At 48.3% G+C, this 21,566-nt stretch overlaps 1 protein-coding gene across 2 annotated transcripts; it reads right to left on the reverse strand.

The window, feature by feature from the left end:
* Positions 1-1,230: 1,230 nt before the first annotated feature.
* Znf180 (zinc finger protein 180) lies at positions 1,231-20,609 on the reverse strand. Of its 2 annotated transcripts, none has more exons than XM_052169531.1 (5): positions 20,369-20,609; positions 16,998-17,078; positions 11,690-11,764; positions 8,250-8,364; positions 1,231-5,455 (listed from the first exon to the last, which is right to left on the reverse strand). In XM_052169531.1, the coding sequence occupies exons 1-5, from the start codon at positions 20,513-20,515 to the stop codon at positions 3,732-3,734; spliced, it is 2,142 nt and encodes a 713-aa protein (XP_052025491.1). In that variant the 5' UTR covers positions 20,516-20,609; the 3' UTR covers positions 1,231-3,731. The 2 variants fall into 2 exon arrangements, with proteins under 2 accessions (XP_052025491.1, XP_052025486.1); XM_052169526.1 differs by having other exon boundaries at positions 1,232-5,455; positions 20,287-20,455.
* Between the last annotated feature and the right edge of the window lie 957 nt (positions 20,610-21,566).

The raw sequence follows: 21,566 nt of genomic DNA on the forward strand, positions 1-21,566 counted from the left end.
TCATACCTTTAGCAGGTAGTACTTTCAGCTTCTTTCCCTACTTCAGGGAATTCATGTCTACGTTATGTGAAGATAATTTCTTCATGGTTTTCACTAGGTAGGCTATGTCTTGTAGGAACCATGTTCATACAAATTAATGTAAAGCCAGACAAATTACAGATCAGAACTCTGATGGCAAGGTTTTGAAATTGCTTCAAAGGAACTCTTCCCTGCCCCTTATCTCAATTTTCAGTCTTCTTTAAAGAGTGATCTTTCTAGCAGGGTGGTAGTTGTATATACCTTTAGTCCCGGCACTCAGAAGGCAAATCTTACAGCCTGGCCTACTTAGGCACACTTGCTCTTGGAGAGGACCTGGATCCAATTCCTGGCCCTCACAAGGAGGATCACAATGATCTGTAACACCAGTCCCAGGGTATGTGATACTCTCTTCTGACTTACATGGGTACCAGGCATACCCATGATGCACATACCTGTGAGCAAAACACTTACACACACAGGCTAAGTTTTACACACCTTTAAAAAATTAGGCCACGTGTGGTAGCTCTGGCCTTTAATCCTAGCAACTGGAAGGCAGAGACAAAGGCAGGTGGATCTTCAAAGCCATCGAGGCCAGCCTGGTTAACAGAGTGAGTTATAGGACAGTCAGGGTTGCACAGAGAAACCCTGTAGTGAGCATTTTGGTTTCTCTGAACACAGAAATATGGGACTATGTTTTCATTTCAATCCCAGGTATGGGATATGGTGCTACTTCATATTACCCACAGCAGCTGACTGTGATTTGCCTCATGCAAACCACAGGGGGGGTTTTACAATCTGCAGATAGTTTCTGCAGTTGCATGAAATTTGGAATCCGGGGACTTCTCAGAGGGTATATAAATGCTAGCAAGGGTATAGGTTGTTGATTGTTTTAGGTTACTGGTCATGGTCTGTTAAGTAGTTATATACACAGATGAAACAAGAAACTAGATACCTTGATGGCAAGGATCAAACTTGCCCCAAGGAACGCAGCGTCCCTAACCAGTAGGAAGCAGTGTAATGATACGCCGGTCCTTTCCCCTCTGTTCTTTTCTTTCCCTATCAAGTGATAGGGGATGAAAGGATGGGAAAACAGTGGAAGAAGAACCCACAAAGTAGCCAAAGTCCAGCTATAACCCCTGTCTCAAACAAACAAAAATTACTTTTCTGAGGTCAAGGCTTCAGGCACACAGTAATTTATAGGGTTAAAAATACATTATTTAGAAACAAAGATCAGGACAGACACAACATTTTTAAAAGCCAAGGGACATCAAGATGGCTCATTTTGGTAAAGGCGCTCGCCACCAAATCTAATGAGCTGAGTTTGATCCCCAGAGTCCACATGATGGAAAAAGAACTAATTTCCATTAAGTTGCCCTATTAACTCCACAGATGTACAACAGCATGTGTACCCCTCCATAAAACATAAACAGGGAGGGAACCACCTCACAAGGTAGCTGCAAAACTTGCCTGGAGAATTTACTTCTGGACTTTTCATTTTTCGTGTGTATGTATGAGTGCTTTGCTTGCATGTAAGTCTGTGTACCAGTGTATCTAGTGCCCAGGGTGGTCAGAAGAGTGCTGTATCCCCTAGAATTGCAGTTATGATGGTTGCGAGCCACCACGTGGATGCTGGGGACTGAATTCAGCAAGAACGGCAAGTGCCTTCACCCACTGGGCCACCTTCCCAGCCCTCATTCTTGCACTTCCCCAAAGCAGCATGCTCACTCTGAAAACTCTATTTGAGGATAGCAGAGGGGACGATACCATGGGAGGGGAGCAGAATAGCACTGGGAACACTCCTGTGTGAAGGAGCCACAGAACCCCAGGCCTCCGTGTTTTCTGTTAGTTCACCTTGCTAATGAAACACTTTCATGTTCGGGATCCTATAGAATCTAAACTCAGGGGAGTGACTAGCCTAGGTTAAGCTTAGTGGAAATCACTGAGCCCCACAGGGCATCTAGTGGGCCACTCTTTAAAAGCTCAAACAAATGGGACAAGTTTCTTTTTTGCTTCTGGTAAGTTTTTATTCCTTTTCCCATGTTATAGCACAACATGCATCTCTGAGAGATAACATACAACATCAATAAATAATTATCCCTGTCCAACTTCAGGCTATACATAACCATTTTCTCAAGGAGGTTCCAGGGACTCTCTACACTCTTGACATGTGTTTCATTTCGACTGGTCATCTGCCTTAGTTGTAGAAAATCTTCACTTGTAACAGAAGTGTATAAAAGAGATAATAAACTACCAATCAGGGCAACTATGCAGACTGACATGGTCAAATACCGTGATCCAGTGGAAGGTCTAAGTTGAGTCATCACAACACACCCATCAGTCAACGGTTCACTTAAGTCTTTTTAGGAAAGGCCATTGGTTTTAGATTTAGGTTCTCTGAGATTCAGAAATGAGTGCTTTCTTTATTTTCAGGGAAAAGAACCAACATTTAATATATGTGTGGGAGTAGACATAGGATGAACTTTTCTTCCTTTTTTCTTTTCCTCTTTCTCTCTCTTTCCCTCTTTCTTTCCCTCTTTCTTTCTTTCTTTCTTTCTTTCTTTCTTTCTTTCTTTCTTTCTTTCTTTCTTTCTTTCTTTCTTTCTTTCTTTCTTTCTTTCCTTCTCTTTCTAGACAGTAGACAGTCTTGCTATGTAGCACAGACTGGTCTTGAACAATCCTTCTGATTTAGCCTCACTAGAGATGGGTTTTTAGCATGGGCTCACCTCCATGCTAGTGCAAGCTTGATTCTACTTGTGAATTTCCTGAAACATGCAGCTCATGGGCAGCATCCACAGGAATACTGTTGGGGACTCTGAGGGCAAGGGAGTCCATTCCTTGGCTCAGATGAGCTTGGTTTAGAGGCCTAGGGCCCTGACAACTCAATGGCCACCTGTCACTCTGCAGCAGTGGCTCCTATGTTGTCTCCTGATGGCACGGAATGACTAGCGAGGACAGCAGACGAGCAAGCAAAGCCTTGAGATAGAGAAGCAGCTCCTTGGAAGAGCAGCAGGGCACTCCAAAGTGAGCTTACGTTTGGCTATGACTAGAACCTGACTGGTTAAGCCTGCATAAATGAGGGATCAAATGGCTCGTCTGCCTGCAGTGAGCAGGTACGAGGATTCTGATCTGGAGATGGGGTGGGAGATTGTGGCTCAGCCACTTAGAAGCATGGAGGAAAAGAGCCAGAAGCAGGAGAGCACAGCTGGTGGCCAGCAGTTACTTTCCTAAGTAAGAGCATTTTAGAACACATACCATTGAACTAAATTTACAGAGCGTCAGCCTTGTAACAGAGAAGCTGTGCTCTCAAGGACCTGGCCAGAACTCACAAACTAGAGGGCTTCTGCACTAAACGTGCAGTATTTGAGCTAACATTCAGTTTCTCTATCTAGCGTCTGCCTTCTCTGTACAGAGTGCTTTGGGAAATGACTTCTGCCAGTCAGCAGGTGGCCTTCTGAGGCTGGCTTAGTGATGATGCCTGCACAGTCATCCAAGAACGCACTCCTGCCTGTGAGTAACAGCTTTTCTTCTCAGAGACCTCTTATCCACATCCGCCAAACTGAAGGCCTTACTCCTTCCTATCATCGACACAGGGTAAGGAAAGGGTCTATGTGCATTCTTCTCACACTGTCATTTCCAGTCAAGTGCATTCCTTCACATGTAACTTGAGAGGATTGGACTGACAGGAGTCAACGCCGGCTCAGACTCTCAAATGGTCAGGACTTACAGGACTCCTCGCTGTGAGTAGCCTGGTGCCTACTGCGCTTAGAACTGCTAATAAAGGCCTTCCCACACTGGCCGCACTTGTAGGGCTTTTCCCCAGTGTGAGTTCGCTGGTGGACGATAAGCCGGGCACTTAGGCTGAATGTCTTCCCACACTGATTGCACTCGTAGGGCTTCTCTCCAGTGTGAGTCCTCTGATGCTGCGTAAAGCAGGAGCTCTGCCTGAATGTCTTCCCACACTGGCCACACTCGTAGGGCTTTTCCCCAGTGTGTGTCCTCTGATGAACGACAAGCACATAGCTCTGACTGAAGGATTTCCCGCACTGCTTGCACTGGTACGGCTTCTCTCCAGTATGAGTTCTCTGATGCATGACAAGGTGTGAGCTGCGATTGAATGATTTCCCACATTCGTTACACTCGTAAGGTTTCTCTCCTGTATGGGTTCTTTGATGAGACACCAGCTGGGAGCTCCAGCTGAATGATTTCCCACAGTAATTACACTCAAAGGGTTTCTCTCCTGTGTGAGTCCTCTGATGTGCAACGAGCTTATAGCTTTGACTGAAGGACTTGCCGCAGTGACTGCATTCGTAAGGTTTTTCTCCAGAATGAATTTTCTGATGTGCGATCAGCTTGTAACTCTGGATGAACGACTTCCCGCACTGGGTGCACTCGTATGGCTTCTCTCCCGTGTGGGTTCTTTGATGTGCAATGAGCTTGTAACTCTGGCGGAACGACTTCCCACACTGGGTGCACTCATAAGGCCGCTCGCCAGTGTGAGTTCTTTGATGCACCACAAGAACGTATCTCTGGGTAAAGGACTTCCCACACAGATTGCACCTGTATGGTTTCTCTCCAGTATGAATCCTCTGATGCGAAACGACGTGTGAGCTCCGGGTGAAGAACTTCCCACACAGGTTGCATTTGTACGGCTTTTCCCCCGTATGGGTTCTTTGGTGTGCAATGAGATGCGAGCTCCAGCTGAAGGACTTGCCACAGTACTTACATTCAAAGCGTTTCTCCTCGGAGTAGTTTCTCATGTTCTGAGGAAGAGACGGACTTGGGGCGGTTTTACTACATTTATACTGGCCCTCTTTTACAAGAAGCTTCTGTTGCTCATTGAGGACTATGTTATGGTTTAAAACTTGCCCACGCCCTTTAAAGCCAAAGGTTTTACTTTCTGAATGAACTTTTTCGTTTAGATTTAGGGGCGCACCTAGGCTGAAAGGTTGAACATGACCGTTAAATTCATAGGCTTTATCTCCTTGTGGGGTTTTTATAAACTGAGAGGGATGAACGCTCTGAGGAACTTTCCCAGATTTGTTATCTTCAAGGAGATCCTCGCTATCGCTGATCTTTTGGTGACTGTTTGCAACAACATCACCATGTAACTTTTTAACATGTGACGCCTGCTTATGAAAATGGTTTCTGAGGGGTATCATGGGGAATGAAGGCTGGTTGGTACCCAAGCAACTCCCGTCAAGGTCATGACCCCTGTAGAGAGTATCAGGAGAACCAGCTCTACCCTGGGTAAAGGCCACCTCCTCTTGATTGTTCTGTTGTTTCTTCAACTGCTCCTTACAGTCACGGACTTCTTCACATGACGACAGCCAAGGATCATCTCTTGTCAACCCCTCCAGCTTCAACCCATGGGATGGTCCTTCATCGAAGACTGTCTGCTTTGAGGTTGTTTCTTCTGTTTCATGCACAGCTGGCAAGTCTGGAAGACAGTACAGCAAGACACCTGTATTAGCCACTTTTATCATACCGTGACCACATGCCCACCAGGAACAAGTCTACAGAAGGAAGCCTGGCCTTGGCACATGGCTCAGAAGGTTCAGGCTATAATTACTTAGCCTCAGGGCCTTCTGAAAAAACATCATGTCAAGTGGAGCGAGGGGAAAGGGTTCAATCTGTGATAGCTAGGAATCAGAGAATGATCAGAGCACAGGTATAACCTATGGCACACCAATGAAATGGCCCCTTTCTTCAAGCCAGACTCTAGACTCTGGTTTCTAGAACCTTTCAACACAGTGCTGCCTACTGGAGAACATGCATAAGTAACACATGAGCCTGTGGGACATATTTCATATCCAAACCATAACAACATCCTATACACGCTAACCCCAAGACAATCAGAGCTAGAGAGCAGGATGAAGTTACAAGGAACTAGGAAAAAATGTCTGACTTATGTTCCTCTAACCCGGATTGAGAAATGAAAGGAGAGAGGGCAGTGAGTGCAGAAGTGCCACAGTCTTCACCAGGAGGTAGAGGGAGAGGCAGAAGGGTCACTGAGGCCAGCCTGGTCTACGGAGTGAGTTCCAGGACGGCCGGGGCTACACAGAGAAACCCTGTCTCGAGAAAGAAAAAAAAAAAGAAAGAAACAAAGTGCCACAGCCCAAGGGTTCAAAGGAATCTTCTACTCAAACTATCTGCGTCTTTATTTTATCCAAATAAACAAGACGTTAAATATCATGGACTTACATGTCTCAGTAAAATCACCTATGCAGGGGCGGGAGAGACAACTCAGTAGCTAAGAGCACTGGCTGCTCTTTCAGAGGACACAGGTTCAGATCCCAGCACACACACTAGGGAGCTCATGCCTGTCTGTACTCCAGTTCCAAGTGACATGACATCCTCTTTTGCCTGGTGGCACCTGCATGTTTATGGTGCACATACTCAAGCCCACACATATATCCATAGAGCAAAAATAATAAGTCTTTATGCAGAACCCATAGAACCTCAAGTAAATTTAAAAGTTTTTAAATCAATAGGAATAAAACAGAAAGTGCTAAAAACAAAAAGAGCCCCCAAAAGAAGAAATAAACAACCTTTCAATTTGTGTTAGTGTTAGACACACGTGCACTGAAATGCTAGTAGCTACACTTCTTAGAGAGTTCTGGAGGCATGAAACTGACCAGCACAGTGTGTATCAACAGTATATTTGTGCATGCAGGAACTCAGGATGGGGCAATGTTATCCCAATTCTTCAAACACATGATGTGCTATGGACTAAGGATTCCTCTGCAGAGATTAGAGGTATATACACAGCCTGCTTCTAAGTGACTGTTAGGTAATACTTAAAAAGCCCATGTGGGAAAAGTGGATCCCCCATTGTAAGACAAAGGAAGCAGCAACTACCAACGGGGTTTGCACACAGATCTTCTGCACATGTAATGACCCCGTGCGTGTGGTTCCGGAATGGTGTAACTGAGCTACTCACTCTTTGAGTACACTGCAACCCTGAACCATCATGCATGAGAGTTGTCATGGCTTCTAAAACACCTACAGCTGTAATGAGGGTAATGACAGTAAAGATGCAGCCACAGTGGGCTCAGTGGTGCTGGTGTGAGCTAAGGAAGGCAGAGCCTACCACAGGAGGGCTGATGGTGCTGGCAGTCAGCCAGTGTAGTCTGGCAAAACAGAGAGGTGGGAAGAGTATTGGACTCTCACTTAAGAGTTTAGTCATGGAGTCTTCCTGGCCCAGCTACACATGTCTTAAAGAGGTGCTAGATTATAGAGTGAGAAGGCCTGGGCTTCTGTAAGTTTTCTCTATGCTGGGTGTGAAGATCTAGTTGCTTTCAGGTCAGCTCTGTTCCTACAGTAATCTAGTAAACATACTAGTTACCAAGCGGGACTTAGATGTAAATGTCCTGTTGTGGGGAACAGACTTTTCTGTACATCTCCCTGGGAAAAGTCACAAGAAAACTGGAAAAATGCATTGATAAAAGTCTTTATAACCTTTGCCTTGCTTTAATAAGGGAACTGTGTGGTTTGCAAAGCTGTTGGAAGGAGAGATTGGATTTTGGATATTTATGCTGGAGACAGAAGAAAAATCACTGAGTTTGATCCCAGGCCTTGGCCATTAGGATCTGTGAAGACTGAATAACCTCAAACCCAATAAATTACATTTTATATAAATTTGCATTTCCAGGTTGGGGCAGGGTCACCTGTGTTAAAAATTCTTCAAGGCTGCAGAAGAGACTGCAAGAGGACAGGAATTCCTGGTCTGCCAGTGCTCCTAGATCTTCATGTACCACACGGTGCCTGCCTCCAGCACCAGGTCTTCAGGCCTTCCAATGCAGCCTTGCAAAGTTTCCCCATGGTCCTCAGGCCCTGGGAGTCTCCCAGACTTTCCAGCATCACCATCAATCCCTCAACACTTCAAGGAAATACTTGTAGGAGCGTAGTGAGTGTAGCCGGGAGGGTACTGTGAGCTATAGAACACATCCCAACATTTTCAGGGGCTGCAGAAAGGACTGGCATGTAGTATGTTCTGAGAATACCAGAATGAATCCTCTGGGCAGCATCTCCAAAAACATGGAGAAAGACTCCTGTGGTGCATGGCCCGGGAGCCAGTGCTGCAGGTTGACCTTTGACCTTCCCCTGCGTGATGTGGTGCGTTCCTGAGCACATGAAGGTAAAAAAGTACATCTGGCTATTGAGCCCTACAGCTTAACAGGAAAGGAAAGCATCGGTAGACGGTCCTTTGTTCAGAGTGGCTCAGTACTCACCCCACAGGTCCCTGTGGCCTTCCCCCGTCCTCTCTGGGGTTCTCTGGGCATTGCTCCACGTACTCTGTCCCTCCTCTGTAAGGTCCACAGTCACAATCTTGAAGTCTGTGCTTTCCTAGAACAGCAGCACACATGTTCCTGCTTAGCTGGGCATTGGTGGTTTTAGCTCAGTACCCCTGGACTCTAACCACAGGGAGGTTGCATTAGACCATCAGCATCCCGAGCATCCTAACCAGGGTGGAAAGCACTGCTGGGCTTCAGATACCAGACCCGCTTTTATCCCTTAAAGAGGAACATCAAACAAGAAGTATATAGAGTCTCTTCATCTTATTTACTTACTTATGATAGACTGAACCCAGACCCTCACACACACTAGGCAAGTGCTCTACCACTGAGCCATGTCACCAGCCTTTAAGGGGCTGCTGGGGAGATGGAGAGATCAATTGTCAAGATCACTTGTTGCTGTTGCAGAGGACCGGAGTTCAATTCCCAGCACACATATGGGGCCTCACAAACACCTGCAATTCTAGCTCCTAGAGGATCCAACATCCTCTTCTGACATCTACAGGTAAGAGGCACACGCATGCTGTACACACGCGAAGACCAAACACTCCTACACATGAGATAATATAAATACTTATAGTTATTATTTTATGCGAGTGGATGTTTTGTCTGCATTCATTTCTGTGCACCATGTGTGTGCAGTGCCACCAGAGGATGGAACAGGACGTCAGATCCCCTGGGATTGGTGTTACGAACTCTTGTGAGCTGCCACGCTAGGCGTTGAGCCTGGGCTCTCCGGAAGAGCAGCCAGTGCTCTGAATCACTGGGCCAACTCTGCAGCCCCTAGGTTTTTATCATTTGCTACCATCATGTGTCTGTGTGACAGAGGCGCAGCAGCCTGCGTGTGCCACAGAGGAATGGTGAGACCAGAGGGACAGGCTCAGGCGCTGACTCTTGCCTTCCCTCCTGCTGAGGCAGAGCTTGCTTGTTTCCACCATGCTGTCTATTCCAGGCTAAGGTAACTTGGCAGCTTCCTGAAAAATCCCCTGGCTACTCGGTTACTGGGGCTGGTGAGATGGATCAGAGGAGAAAGGCACTTGCTATTAAGTCTGACAACTTTGGGGCTCACAGAGGGGAAGGAGGGAAATGACTCCAGTGTCTTTTCCTCTCTTCCCAGGGGTCTAACCTCCACAAACATGCTGTGGCCAGAGTTTGTGCACACACACACACACACACACACACACACACATACACACACACACACGAGTTGACACACATGCAGAAACAAAGTAATAAAAACAGATTATCAACTGTATGTAACAATTTCTCATTCAGGAATCAGCACATGTGTAAAGAGGCCTCTCAGGACTCTAGTTCCAACATACACCCATTTTCCTTGGTAATTTAGTGCAGGAGTTCACACAGGTGAACTCGTCTCACGAGTTGTAAGGCAAGCACTCCACACAAACTACATCCAAGACCCCAGCCCATGCCCCAGTTTTGTTTGTTTGTGACGGACTCTCACAAACCCCAGGTTGACTTCCAACTGAGGTCTGCATTTCATCTTCTGCCTCAGACATTAGCAAAGTCTAGCTGTCAGGTAAATCTGATGCAATGCCTGTTTTTTTTTTTTTTTTCTAAGTACAGGTTTATTATAATTTAGCACAAGTGGATACAGTATTTTAGGTAACTGATTTATTTCTATATACCAGCAAAGTATAACTAGCAAGGAGACTGTATAAACCATAAACCCCAAATGCTTACTCTCTGACCACTGACATAAAAGCAAAGCAAAACAAAACAAAACAAATATAGAAACATTACTGTTCTGTTTGGTTTTGGAGAATAAGGAGGATCTCCCTAAGTGAAATTCACTAGTGTGAGATACAGATGAAGCTTCTTTAAGTTAGATGAAAGAAGGGATAGGAATATCTCTCTCTGCTTGGTGGTAGAGCCTTTCTACCTAGAGTAGAGAGAGGCTGAAGATGTAGCTCAGTGTAAGAACCTCTGCCTAGACTCCTCCAATGAGGGGCTGGGGCGTGGCTCAGTGGTAGAGCCCCTGCCTAGAATCCCCCAGTGAGGGGCTGGGGGTGTGGCTCAGTGGTAGAGCCCCGCCTAGAATCCCCCAGTGAGGGGCTGGGGGCGTGGCTCAGTGGTAGAGCCCCGCCTAGAATCCCCCAGCGAGGGGCTGGGGGCGTGGCTCAGTGGTAGAGCACTCATCTTGCACACAAGCATCCTCTGTCCATTCCCAGGCAACAATAGTCATAATAAATGAAGACGTCAACAATGACTCATGAACAGGTTGCTTTAGGGACAGAAGCTCTAACAAGCCTATTGGATGGGGACTTTGATCCATGAGGAAGTGCTGATGATGAGCTCTCTTGCAGAAAACAGTAAATACCAAGCAATTGAATGTCTTTGCCACCAAAAGCTCTAAACTGACCAGACATTTGGGGGCCAGACTTTTGGGAGCCGTAGCCCGTGAGTAGGGCATGGGAGCTGAATCACAGGAAACTGCATGCACACGCTGCCATCTGGGCATTCTTCGCAGGCCCATCAACTTCACCGGAATCTCAAAGGTCTTTCAGTGATTACCCGAAAACTGGATTCTGAAATGCAAACTAACTGCTAGCTGGGTTGAACACTGGTCTTGCAGGGTCTTTAAATCTTTAACTCTCTAAGTCCATGCTTCGTTATAGTAACTATTCACTCCGCTGTCCAATCGATGCTTAGATATCAAGTAAGGGCCTGCAAGTTGGTTGAGCTGTCAGCTTGCTGAGATGACAACTGCTTTCACTTCATCGCTCAGTAAATAGTGAGCCACGGATCATAAGGAGACCATGTCCTTTTTAAAAAAGGGTGGGGGGTGGGCGCTGTAAAGATGGCTCAGCGGTTCTTTCAGAAGACCCAGGTTCAATTCCCAGCATCCACATGGCAGCTTACAACTGTCTGTAATGCCAGCTTCGGGAGATCCCACACCCGTACACAGATACACATGCAGGAGAAACACCCGCTCACAGAAAATAAGCAGAAATCATTTATTTATAAAAAAGACACTTACTACAAAGCTGTACACCCTGGATTTGTTCCCTGCACTCTACATGGTGAAAGGTGAAGGCCGACTCTTATAGAGTGAACTCAGGCACCGAGATTTCTACATCTTCCTGCAAAGGAGGCTGGGAACAAACTGTCTTCCAAGTGGCTGGGATGAGGGTCTCAAAGTCACAGTGATGCACTTCCTCCAACAAGGCCACACCCCTAACTGTGCCACTTCCTGGGTCGGGCATATTTAAACCGCCACCTGTGGGTGTGCACTTGGGCCCTCAGAGCATACCACAAACACGTCAGTCACTCACTTCCATCCTCTCTAGCTCCCTTCAGCGTGCTTCCACCACGCACACATCCTCTGGGTGAAGGACCGGCCTGGCCCAACTCACCTGAGGCATGAAGTCCAGTGACCCAGCATCTTCTCCGTCCACTTCGATGATCATCTCTTGGGGTAGAACAAAGTTCTGAGAAACCAAACACATGAGACAAAGGGAAACCCATCAGAGAACAAAGCCAAGACTGGAACTCCCATGGTGGGTCTGTAGGATCTGACCTGCTCTAAGACTGCCAGTCTTGGCTCCCCTCCATATAAGCTCAAAGTAGCCCATGGAGAGAGAAGGGGCCTCCCAAGGAATGAGGCCTCACACACAGTACAGGACTATTGTGAGTGCTTCAGCACGGCCCCGCTTGTCAGCTGAAGGTGGCTGAGTGAAGCCAGGATACACTTGGATCCGAAGAACTCACCTGGCCTGGCCTGGCTTGTCCACTGGGCTGTACCCAAACTCCTGCACTGCTCAGCAGTGGGTGAGCAACTCAGCCTCTAGCACGACCCAAGCCAGAACCGATTCAGAATGACTAACAAATTAACTTCACAATTAAGTCAGATATGGTGGTGCATGACTGTCCCTGTAGTACTTGGGAGGCAGGAGGACCACAAGGTTCAAGGGTATACTCAGCAACACAGCTTCTTACAGGCCAGCCTCTATGGGAGAGCTCCTACAGAAGAGGCTGGAAGATGGCCCTGTGCTTAAGAGTTCTTACTGGACAGTCACGGGGACTAGAGCTTGGATCCCAGCACCCACGTCACCACCCAGGCTGTCCTGCCAACGTCTACAACCTCCTCTGAACTGGGCAGAGGCAGGAAAATTGCTGGGCCTTCTGTATCCCAATCTAGCCCTAGGTTTAGGGACAGCACCTGTTTCAAAGGACACCTGTTGGAGGTGCACACACCTGTGCACATAAATGCAGGCATAAGACACACACACACACACACACACACACACGACCTTTTTAAACAGCACCAACAGTAAAGAAGTTAGTGATGTATATACAGTTGGGGCTAGCAGCTGAGATTCTAGGCAGGGATATTATGGGGTTAAGCAATTATGGGGTTAGGTTTATTGGACTTAAGGCCTACTCTCAAGGGAAAATGCATGCCTGGTACTGTAAATGTGGCTACAAGCCTGCGGCTGTGGGGCCCACATGACCTAGAGGTGAACCTATCACTATAATTTTTGTTAAATAGGCATTGTAACAAACTACCCTCTAAGTCTTTATCTCTATGCCATAGATTAGCACAGCTCTCAGACAACAAAGGTTTTTGGTTGTCTTTTGTTTCGTGTGTGTGTGTGTGTGTGTGTTTTGTTTTGCACAGTGGTGAGGGTGGTGACACAGAAATCCACAACTAATCAATGTACACAGAACAGGTCTGTGGAATGCTCAGCTACAAATAAGGCTTATCTGTAACAGTCCCTCCTGCCCCGACTCAAGGCCCATTGTTGAGTGACTCTAAGACAGTCCCTCCTGGGCTAGCGAGATGGCTCAGAGGTTAAGAGCACTGACTACTCTTCTAGAGGTCCTGAGTACAATTCCGAGTAACCACATGGTGGCTCACAGCCATGTGTAATGGGATCTGATACCCTCTTCTGGTGTGTCTGAAGACATCTACAATATACCCATATAAATAAAATAAATAAATATTAAAAAAAAAAAGACAGCCTCTCTTGCCTGTGTCTCAGAGACTGTGATGAAAAGGACTGAAAAGACTGTAAGAACCGCAAGTCAAAGAGAAACAAACACTGTCTTATGGCCAAGACAGACTCTGCACTCAGGATGAGACCATATAACATCAAACTACCCGACATTCTAGCTGGTGGGCGGAGCAAGGCTCATGAGCCACTTCTACCTGGGGAACTACTGAAAACAGGTATCTTCTAGGGGAGGGAAACTCAGTTTTCTTTGAAGTCATAGCTTCTGGTAGGTTCTTGATAGTCCAGCAGATGCTGTGATAGTGGGCCTAGAAGGAGCTAGGGGAACGGTGGGAGGGGAATATGGTCAAAATGTGTTGTGTGTGTGTGTGTAAAGCGCTCAAAGAATAAAAACATTGTACTAACAATGGAAGTATACAGGATTTCAACATACACATAGGAATCAGACTCAACAGGAGAGGGCAAGGAACTTGAAGGTGACATAGGTGTGGGGAAAGGAGGAAAAGCTGAGACAGCCAACAGGTTAGGGGTGGTTCAGCTGAGAATCTAGTGTCAGTCACCACTAAGAACCTTTTCTGTTGAAGATTTTTAGGCTTTTATCTGTATACATTTTTTTCTTGCCACAATGTCCAGAAGGCATTTGAAATTGTGACTGGATTGTTTTAACAATAAATGGCTTGGGAATTAGAGCCTAGTGTCTTGTAAGCTGACTGGTCAAAGTCTATGGAGATCTTAGTGACCAGCCAGAATATAGTTAGATTCAAAAGTTCTTCTTATTGTGGTAACATTGTTACCAGGCAAAAGACTTCCATACTGACGATAACTCACATTATAATGTATTAGACACTGTTTCAAAGCATTGCAGGATGAGTTACCTGAAGGATTTAATATGGATTTTATATAATTTCAACTGAGGTCTTTAAATTGTGTTGTGGATGGGCCTGGTGCTGTTGTATTTCGGTGCTAACTCCCCTCTCCTAGGAGGGGCTACGGACAAGGAGTGAGTCATGTACTCAAGGGACTTCTTGTGAACCAATCCCCTAATGAATTAAGGAGCCAATCACTGGGCGAGTAGGAGGGACTTTCGGGTTGGTGAGGGGAAAAGAGGAGGAGGTGAGAGAGAGAGGCACTTTTGGACTTTTTGGATGGGATAGAGTGAGGACAAGATGTAGCTCCCAGCTTATGGTGCATCCACCAGGATTTGCCACCAGAGAATTTAGACTTAATATAGCTTACAAGATTAGGATTCTAGTTGTTGCGCCCAGAGATTGAGTTACCATTGTTTCTGAACTAAGTTTGTGTGGTGTTTTTCTTCTTGCGGTGACTTGACTGAGTTCCAGAGAGAAAGGTAAGTGGTAAAGGGTGGGTTTGCCTGAGCTGCTCCACAAAGGCCGTGGGGTATTTGAAACACAGGGCTGGCATGGTAGCAATCTGCCAGTGGGAACCTAGCGAGCTGGATGGAGAGATTTTGGAGTTCTGAGTCAGAGTCTCCATGAGATACAAACAGGTCAGCCACTGCTCACCAGTGTATGGTCAGCCAGGCTGCCAGGGCAGGGAGTTGCTGGCACAAGTGCAGAAACGTGTTAGCTTTATATATATATATATATTTAATATTTCCTGCAACAAAATTGGGTGGTGTATTTAAATCTAAATGAAGCATTGGGCCTTTGTATTCTCCTCAGTATTGGGATGCACAAAAACCCATCCTTTTCTGGGCTAGAAGCTGTAGTTCACATCTAATTCCAGTACTTAGGGAGTGGAGACAGGAGCATACGTAGTTGAAGTATGGTCATCTTTAACTACAGAGTGAATTCCAGGGCAGCCCTCAACACATGAGAGCCTGTCTTGCCTTAAAACGTTTCTTAAAAAGATGGTGGATGAAGAGATGGCCCAGTGGTTAAGAGCACTTGCAGGTCTTAGAGAGGACCCTAGTTCAGTCCTCCATACCCACAAGGGGTAGGTAGCTCATTGCCTCTTGTCACTCTTGTTCCGGGGGATTTGATTCTCTATACTGGTTTTGTGGGCACCTACACACATGTAGAATATAGTCACACACAGACACATAAAAATAAACACTTAAAAATAAATAAATACCGGCAGGAGAAATGGCTCAGCAGTTAAGAGCACTGGCTGCTCTTCCAGAGGACCTGGGTTCAATTCCCAGCAACGATATGGTGGCTCATAACCATCTATAACTTCAGTTCCAGGGGAGCCAGTGCCCTCTTCTGGCCTCCTTGGGTACCAGGCAAGCATGAAACACCCATACACATCAAACATAAAAATCAGTAAGTGAAAATAATCTTTAAACTTTAAAAGGGCAGAGGGTAGAGAGAAATAAAGGGTTAAGAGCTTAGACCCCAGAAGTCAGGTAACAAGCTGGATGTCCCATGTATACCTGTAACTCCAGCTCAGAAGGGTAGAGAACAGAAACTCACTAGGACCTACTGGCTTCCAGTCTATCAGGGAAATGCTAGCTTTTGGTGTGTATGATAGACTTTTCCTGGGGAGATGAAACACACGTGTCTATTCATGCCAGAAAGGAATCCCATGTATACCAACCCTGGGGTCTGTAAGAAAGCAGGCTGAGCAAGCCATGAGAAACAAGTCAGTAAGCAGCACCCCTCCACGGCCTCTGCACCAGCTCTTCCTTCTAGGTTCCTGCCTTGCTGCCTGGCGTTCCAGTCCTAATTTACTCTGGTGATAAACAGCCAAATAAACCCTTTCTTCCACAACTTGCTTGCTGGTCACGGTGTTTCATCACAGCAACAGAAACCCTAAGATGGGGTTCCTAGCAGGAGCACGGGTGAGGGTTCCTAGCAGGAGTGTGGGTGACGGTTCCCAGCAGGAGCATGGGTAAGGGTTCCCAGCAGGAGTGTGGGTGACGGTTCCCAGCAGGAGTGTGGGTGACGGTTCCCAGCAGGAGCACGGGTAAGGGTTCCCAGCAGGAGTGTGGGTAAGGGTTCCCAGCAGGAGTGTGGGTGAGGGTTCCCAGCAGGAGTGTGGGTGAGGGTTCCCAGTAGGAGTGTGGGTGAGGGTTCCCAGCAGGAGCACGGGTAAGGGTTCCCAGCAGGAGTGTGGGTAAGGGTTCCCAGCAGGAGTGTGGGTGAGGGTTCCCAGCAGGAGTGTGGGTGAGGGTTCCCAGTAGGAGTGTGGGTGAGGGTTCCCAGCAGGAGCACGGGTGAGGGTTCCCAGCAGGAGCAGCTACATCCGGGAGCTCCTGCACAGCTTGCAGGTAGTTCAACAGGCCTGAGGGGGCTCCTCTGCAGTGTGCCTCCAGAGTTTCCTCTGTAACTGTTGGGTTTTTGCTTCCATTAATCTCAGGGAAGGAGCCCTTCTGGCTCTCCATTTTATCAGCTCTGTGACATTTTATTTATCCCCCCCCCCATTCCCCCACCCCACCAACCCAGAGGGAACACTTCAAGCGGAAGAAAGTGCTCTACTACGTCAGAGAAAGGCCATTTCTTAAAATAAAACGCAAACAGTAACAGCGACCACCATCTGGTGCCTTCTTCTCGCCTCTACACAGGCACATTCCCCTGTCGACATCTGTGTATACATGCACGTACACATGCTGGTTAATCTTTTAAAAAGCCTGTCACCCATGAGGCACCAAATCCCTTAAAATACTGCAAAGCGATTTTCAAGGCTCAGGCTGTGGGGTCAGGCAGGGAAGAGCCGAGGCCACCGGGAGAAGGGTGGCTTCACTCACCTCCACACAGGCTTGCAGGGACTCCGGAGACTCATCGTCTTGCTGCGCCATGGTCTTCTCCAGGTGTGGCGTGGTGCCCAGCTGCACAAACAAAAGCAGGTCTGTACAGCCCGCACTGCAGCTCTCCAGCCCAGCCTGCCCCCTGGCAGTTAATGCCCCAACTGGACATAAACCAAGAATCCCTGAGTTGCTCCTCCCAGGCCAAATCTTTGCAGCTCCAATTTGCTCCTCCATTCCCGCTACCCTGTAAGCTCACCTCATGCTTGAAACATGACCATCTGCCCAGTACTGAAATGTGCAGCTCCAATCAGGACATTACTGGGTCCTGGGAGTCCCACAAACAGCCAGCACTCAAAGAACTCCTTAGTATTTACATACTTTACTGCCTTGAGTGTGCAACCTCAAGACAACACCTCTTTCCAGGCCTAGGAATCATAGAGCCACTGACCACATCGAGGAAATTCAGGACATTTCATCAGTAAACATTCAGAGTCTCCACCTTCCTATCCAAACAGCCAGGGCACGGGACAGACCTTCCACCATCCAACCAGAATCTACCTCAGATTCTTACCCAAACCCTCAGGCTCTGAATTTGTAACTTGAACCCGATTCCTCCATCAGTCTGGAGGGCTTTCGGACCTAAAGGCGCAAGGGTCAAGGCAGAACTGGGGACCTTTGGCAGCCATAGCACATAGCAGCCTCTGCCAGGCGCAGACCCTGTACCCCTGGAGCTCAGCTGTCTTTGTGCTGATCTGGCATCACAAACTTGGAAAGCAGGGTAGCAGCTGACCAATCCCACTTAAGGCACCAACCCCACCACACTCCCTTGCTGCTCATGCTAAGGCTGAAACCCAGCATCCTGTGTGCTTGGACTACGGGACACCTACTTCCCTCCACCCACCAGGCCCAGGTCTGAGTCTCAACCTGCCTAATTCCTGCTGTAACACCTTCCTGGGCACCTGAATGCCAGGGAGACCCTGTCTTTCCCTACACTTGGGCATCCCATTGGTTGTGATTACAGCAAACTACGACCCCAGCACTATGTGTCAAAAGTATATTTTAGCAGGGCATGGTGGCACACACCTTTCATTTGAGCAGGTTCCCATGAAGGATTTGCATTCAGGACCTGGGTGCTCTGCCTGTCAGGGGTTCTATTTTGCTTTGGGTTTGATTCCATTGTTTTTGAGTGAGGGTGTCATGTAGTCTAGGTTGGCCTCATACGCACCATCCTCCTGTCTCTATGGCTTTCACAGGCGTGTGCCACCAGACCAGATTTAGGAAGTGACAGGGAGGGAACCTGGGACTTGGTTCATGCTAGGCAGGCACTTAGCCGGCTCGGTTATGCCCCAGCTCCAGGTGGATTCTCACAGGAATCTGTTTGCCCCTGTGCCTCCAAGTCACAGCTGCCACAAGGGTCCTGAGGTCACCAGTTCTGCATGCCCGCAGAGTTTCAGTTAAAATGCAACATCTTCTAAGTCTGAGCATACAGCTCCAGAACCAGTCCTCGGCCCTCAACACTTGACTTCCAAGGTGTCTTCAAACCTAGCCAGAGCTGCTCCCAAGGGCTCTGGGCCCTTCCCTGTCCTCCATCCTGCTCTCCTATAAACCCAGGCATTCTTCTTGCTTCATGGCGGAACAGGCCAAAACAAAGGTCCCAGCAACACCTACTCTGTAAAGATGCTCATAGCACCTGCCTCCTCCCAGCGGTTGCCTATCAGAAGGCAGCTAAGATGGGGAGTCCTTACCCAACTTGAACACCTGAGAGCTCTAAGATGTTCAGGTTTCGGGTGCCAGTTGCAGATCCTCTAACTGAATACACTGGCATGCACAGGGGCCTTCTGCCTAGAATCTTCTGCTAGGACTTTGCACCCTCAATCTGGTTGGTACTCGACTGTCTAAAGGGCGGATTAACTGAAGCAATACTGCCTCTCCTGGGACAAGAACCAGGAACTCCAGGCTGCTCTACTGTGTACCCATTTCCTCCGATTTGAAATGCTCCCTCCTAGAAGGAGAAGGGAGGCTCCTAAGACTCAGGAAGTAAACGAACCTTCACTCACACACACACACACACACACACACACACACACACACACACCCTTCCTTAAGGTTATATAAGAAGTAGCAAAGGCTGGGGAGGAGGTACCCTGCCCAGATGAGCCAAGTCTGGCAGGCAGCTCCAGAGACATGACTTCACTGAGTCATCACTCCCGTGGGTTTTTCAGAGATACAGCTGAGTCATGCATGCTCCTGTAAGGGTCTCTTCCTCATACTTCTCTCGAGAACAACAATAACCCCACCGGGCTCACTGGCCTAAACCGGGGCCACTGCTCTGCTTGGCTGTCATGCCTGACCTGGGAACAGAAGCCACATATCTCTCCAGCAAACAGGACATCCCCGGGTTTGCAAACAGTGTTTGCTCCGGGTACCAGAGCCACCTACCTCTTTAGGCTGTTGGCTGGTGATTCCAACACAAACGCTTGCTCATGAGTACAGCGTGGGCTTAGTACAGGAACACTGACATGGTTCCTCTCTTTGGGAAAAGAATCTGGGCACTGGAAGGCTCTCCACTAAATATGCACGGGAGGAGGGGATTTCTGGGGCTTTTGTAAGCTCACCGAGGAAACGGCTCAGGTCACACCCACCTCTGCACCTACCCTCAGGATCTCTCGCTTTACTTTCAGAGCTGATTCTGCGCAGAGGAGCTTTAGGTGACACACCCTGTAATGGACTCAGTGGACTAAATGGGACCATTCTCCCCGACAGCAAAGTGACACATCCCCTTTAGGAAATACAGGACACTCTCTGCCTCCTGAGACAGGAATCAAGAGGCAGTCTAACGACAAGCAGGGACAACTCATCAACTGCGCGGTTTCAAAGCCCCTCCTGCCTCCAAACCAGTAAGGCGCCCCCTACTGTGCCAAGCCGACCTGAACTCTCCTCACCTTAGAGGCCCCACCACGTTGTCTCTCCGTAGCGATAACACCTCTTCTAAAACTCTTTTGTCCAAAACGCAAGGCACCTAAGTGTCCCCTTAGGTCTCTCAATTAACTCCCCAATAACTATGCCTACCCCCTGTCTTGCATCCTTCTGGGCATCCTCGGTCCCAAACTGGTCCCACCACACGCCCAACCATCCGCGCATGCGCACAACTGTGCAGTTTTCACAGCCCTCCGCGACCCAGAGTCCCGGACAGAGGCACAGGAACCCAGAGTCACCGACAACAGCGCGTCCAGATTCCCGCCTAGACCCTGCGCATGCGCGCTGTGAGCGTCCCTCAGCTCTCACCAACCTGAACGCCTGTGAGCCCGTGGTGAGGGCTGGGGAGGGTCCGAGTCGCTCACGACTCAGCGTCAGAACGAAATTGGGCTCACCGCTTCCTGCCCCGATCCTGAAGCACATCCGACATGACTCGAGTGGTGGGGGTCTGGCCTCCACCTGGAGTCAGCATCCGCCAGGTCGCTCCGTGTAGACTGAGCCCAGCCACAAAGCCGGGCCACAGAAGACGCCTTCACACACATACACACACACACACACACACACACACACACACTCTCACACTCACACACACGCACACACACACAAAAACACACACACACACAAATGGCTGCACTGCCGGCTAAACCCGGAAGTAGGTGCAATCAGCTCAGTGGAACTACAACTCCCAGAAATCTCAGCGGTGCGCGCAGCCGCGGTCAGAGGCTCAGCGCCAAGGGGCGAGGCCTCGCACTCGACTGAGGCTGCGCAGTCCATCCCAGAGCAGGGTTGTGGCCAATGGGAAAGTCCTTCTGTAAACCAAGATTAAAGCTGGCTTAGACACCGCCAAGTCTGGAAGACTAGCGATGTCCCTGTTGTATTCAAAAAGTTCTAACCATGCGGGCTCAGCAGATAAAGGCGCTTTGCCGCCAATCGTGATGACACGAGTTGGATTCCCAGAACCCAGTAAATAAGTACATCTAATCCCTCCCCCACCACTTGCCTCCCTCTGTTGACGTCATCCCTTTTCCAAGTCCATCTTCAGCTGCTCTCTCCTCTCCTCTACAGGACAAGTGCCACCCCAGAGTTGCCTGCTTTGTCTACTAGTATTACAACAACCACACCAGTGTACCAGAAAGCTCCTTTTGCCCTACTGGGCCTGTGACAAGTGGAAAGGGATGCCTCTCCTCTTCGATTCGGGACATTTCTCTGGGGCAAGTCTCTCACTCCCTTTGAGGATGCCTTGGATTCTTGTCACCACTGACATTTATCCCCGAGGCCTTTGTTCATATCTCCTTCCTAGGACTTCCTCTCCTCACCAGTCCCTAGGAGCCGTTATCCTGCCGTTCCCTTAAGCCCTCTTGGGCCTGCTGCCTTCTTCCTTGCTTCCCCTTGGCACTGCCTGCTCTGTCTTTTACTTTAGCCCTCCTAGCTCATTCTCCTCCAGTGCAGATCCTATACTTTGTGACCCTGTTACCTCTCAGCTCCCTCCTCAAAGTTCTGCAGCGTTTCTATGCCGTCCTGGGCTTCTCTCTCTGTTTCTCGGCTCATTCTTGGAGCTCATAGGTGTTAAGTGTTTCAGCTCCGAAGGGAAAG

This window comes from Apodemus sylvaticus, chromosome 1 (genome assembly GCF_947179515.1).
Source record: "Apodemus sylvaticus chromosome 1, mApoSyl1.1, whole genome shotgun sequence".
Classification (NCBI taxonomy): Eukaryota; Metazoa; Chordata; class Mammalia; order Rodentia; family Muridae; genus Apodemus; species Apodemus sylvaticus.